We start from the raw sequence: 2,681 nt of genomic DNA, 5'->3' as shown, positions 1-2,681 counted from the left end.
TCGCCGGGTTGGGCCGAAATAACAGCCGGCATACCCGAGTCGAACCCGGCACGCTGGGGCGCCTGGGGGCACCGACACAAGCGAAGGGGCATGGGGCCGCTCTGTCGGCGAGTTGAGAGCCTTTACCCGCCGTTTCTTCCCGCTTTCCCGCCGGCTTCCCTCTGATTCACCCCATTCCTCCCGCCAATCTTCCTCCTCCTCCCCTCCTAGCTGGCCGCCATGCCGCCTAAGAAATACGTGACCCCCCGCACCGCCACTGCTTCGACCGCCGCCGTCGCCCAGCCGAAGCAGAGAAAACCGAGGGCGCCGCCGTCCAAGCCACCGGGCATGTCCAACGCCGACTGGTGGGTGGAAGTTCAGCGTCGGGAGGTTGTCATCACCGACCGGCGGAACAGGGCCAACGCCAAGAAGGCCCGGGACAGCACGGCGCTCGCGGCTACGGCTGCGGCGGATCAAGCAGAGCGCTTGGTAGAACAAGCCGAGGCGGCCCGTGTGGGGATGATGAATCCACCCGGCGGCCACGCCCAGTACGCGCCCTGGAGCCATCAAAGTGTCGGTTCACCGGTCGGTTTCTCGTCGTCGCCGCAGCCGTGGGGATGCACGCCTTGGCCGGGCTACACCGACAGGGATGCACACGGTGGGTTCAACCCCAACATCACCTTCCCCCATGGTCACCCGGCCCAGCGCACCCCCTCGCACACCTTTGCCGGTGTGCAGTACCCGCCATACAACTACTCATCGCCGGCCTACGCGACCTCCCCGATGCCCCCTCTCTGCCATGGCGCGTTGCCCTTCTCACAAGCATCCACGTCGCACCTCGGCGACACCGACGCGACCGAGGCCAACATGGACGACATCATCACGGCAGGCTCGGCCGCCGCCGCCGCATCTCCCGGGTTCGCTACCCAGGACGAGACGGTGGACCTCGACGGCGACATGGACGGCGAGCTTGAGTACGGCGAGGAGCTGGACGAGCAGGAGGAGGAGGACGGGGAGGAGGAGGAGGAGCCGGCGCCGATTTCGGCGAGGAGACGCAAGAAGAAGAAGGGGGTAGCCAGGACCGGTAAGCCGCGCATCAAGTGGGCGTCCAAGGAGCAGGAATGTCTCGCCGAGGCGTGGAAAGTCGTCTGCCTCGACCCGATCACCGGCACGGACCAGAGCATCGAGATGTATTGTGAGTGTATCAAGGCCGAGTTCGACGAGCGCAAGCTCGTCGACCTATACTTCAAAGGCGTCCACATGCAACGCGGGTCGAAAGCAATGGCGAACCATTGGGGGCTCATCCAGACGGCGTGCAACAAATGGCATGGGATAATCGAGGAGATCGCGGCTCGTCCGGAGAGCGGCGCCAGCATTGAGGATAAGGTATGGCACGCCGGTCTTCCTCTCTTTTTCGTCGTGCATGCTCGCCAACTGTTTGTTCCTCGACGCAGTTGCTGCGGATATTCGCCATGTATCGCCAGGACAGCAGCGACCAAGACTTCAAGTACCTCCACGTCTTCAAGCGGATCGAGAAGTGCGAGAAGTGGGCGAATATCCGGCGCACCCTCGCCAAGGCCAAGGAGACCTACAAACCGGACGCGCCGACGCCGGGCGTAGGCAACGGGCGCTCCGAAGGCAACAAAGGGGCCAAGAAGGGGAAACACGCCGACTCGGCTACCGCACGCGTGCAGGAGTCCATCGAGCATTGCCTCGCCAACGCACATGCCCAAGCTGCCCTGCGTGAAGAGAAGACCGAGGCGCGGTGGTCAGCGTTGATGACGAGCAGCGTCATCAAGTTCGACCTACTCCGGACCAATGTCGCCGCGAAGAAGAGGAACACTGACTTGGCTTTCCTGCTGGGCGGGGCGGATATGCTCCAGAGCAACGACGAGCAGGTCAAGGCGTGGTACATGACGGAGCGCGGCCTCATCCTGAACCAGCTGCCGTCGACGACGCCGCCAACTACGACGCCCACGCCGACGCCGCCGCCAAGCCTGTGCGATGATGCCTCCACGACGCCCAGCAGCACAGAAGCCGCGCCAACACTGCCCAGCACAGAAGAAGCTCCGACACCGCCAAGCCCGCGCACGCCGACTCCGCCGACGCCGGAGGCCGACCCCGCCGTGTGATGCATTGCACGCGCGTCCTTTCTTTTTTGTACGCTGAACTTTTTCATGCCGAACTGGGCCGCTGTGATCGCCGGACTTGTGGCGTTATTTTGTGAGCGGGAATGACTACGTTTGAAATTGCCTGGGCTGGGGGCGGCGTCTGAGGGCGTGGCTGGGAGCTAGGTCACCCCAGGGGTCAATTTATCGCTAGCTCTCCTCAGGCGGCTCTTTTTCGGCACCCTGAGAGGCCGAACGACTGGAGATGCTCTGAAGTAGTGACACACACAGGTGCATGAGAAGTGCGAGGCTGGTGCGCCGTGGTGGCATTGGGCTAGGGTCCCGTGGGCGGTGGGTCTGCGCGTGGCAGGAGATGCCTTGCAACTTTGCAGGTTGTTGGTGGATTGGCCTCCTAGCAGCTTGGGAGTTGTGTTAAGCAAAGCTACGTAGCGGTGTGGTGTGTAGTGTTTATATGGAGTGATCACTTGTTGCTACATTTGGCCATCTTTTCTTATGCGTTCAGAGCATTGGGTGACCCTTCTCCTTGCTGGAGTACTATTTTGCGTGGCTAGAAATAACTGGAATTCTTAAACT

At 62.3% G+C, this 2,681-nt stretch overlaps 1 protein-coding gene across 1 annotated transcript; it reads left to right on the top strand.

The window, feature by feature from the left end:
- Positions 1–219: 219 nt before the first annotated feature.
- On the top strand, positions 220–2,111 carry LOC147982102 (uncharacterized). Its single transcript, XM_087516197.1, has 2 exons — positions 220–1,365; positions 1,434–2,111. The coding sequence occupies exons 1-2, from the start codon at positions 220–222 to the stop codon at positions 2,109–2,111; spliced, it is 1,824 nt and encodes a 607-aa protein (XP_087372323.1).
- Positions 2,112–2,681: the final 570 nt, after the last annotated feature.

This window comes from Triticum urartu, chromosome 3A, assembly GCF_056163025.1.
Source record: "Triticum urartu cultivar PI428250 chromosome 3A, HENAU_Tu73, whole genome shotgun sequence".
NCBI lineage: Eukaryota > Viridiplantae > Streptophyta > Magnoliopsida > Poales > Poaceae > Triticum > Triticum urartu.
Note: the sequence above shows the minus strand (reverse complement) of the source record. Positions and strands in the feature narration are given on the sequence as shown.

Excerpts from the sequence above, each read along its gene's own strand:
- LOC147982102 (XM_087516197.1), top strand. The coding sequence starts at position 220 with ATGCCGCCTAAGAAATACGTGACCCCCCGCACCGCCACTGCTTCGACC. Across the intron at positions 1,366-1,433 it reads GCGCCAGCATTGAGGATAAG|TTGCTGCGGATATTCGCCAT; the intron begins GTATGGCACGCC and ends TCCTCGACGCAG.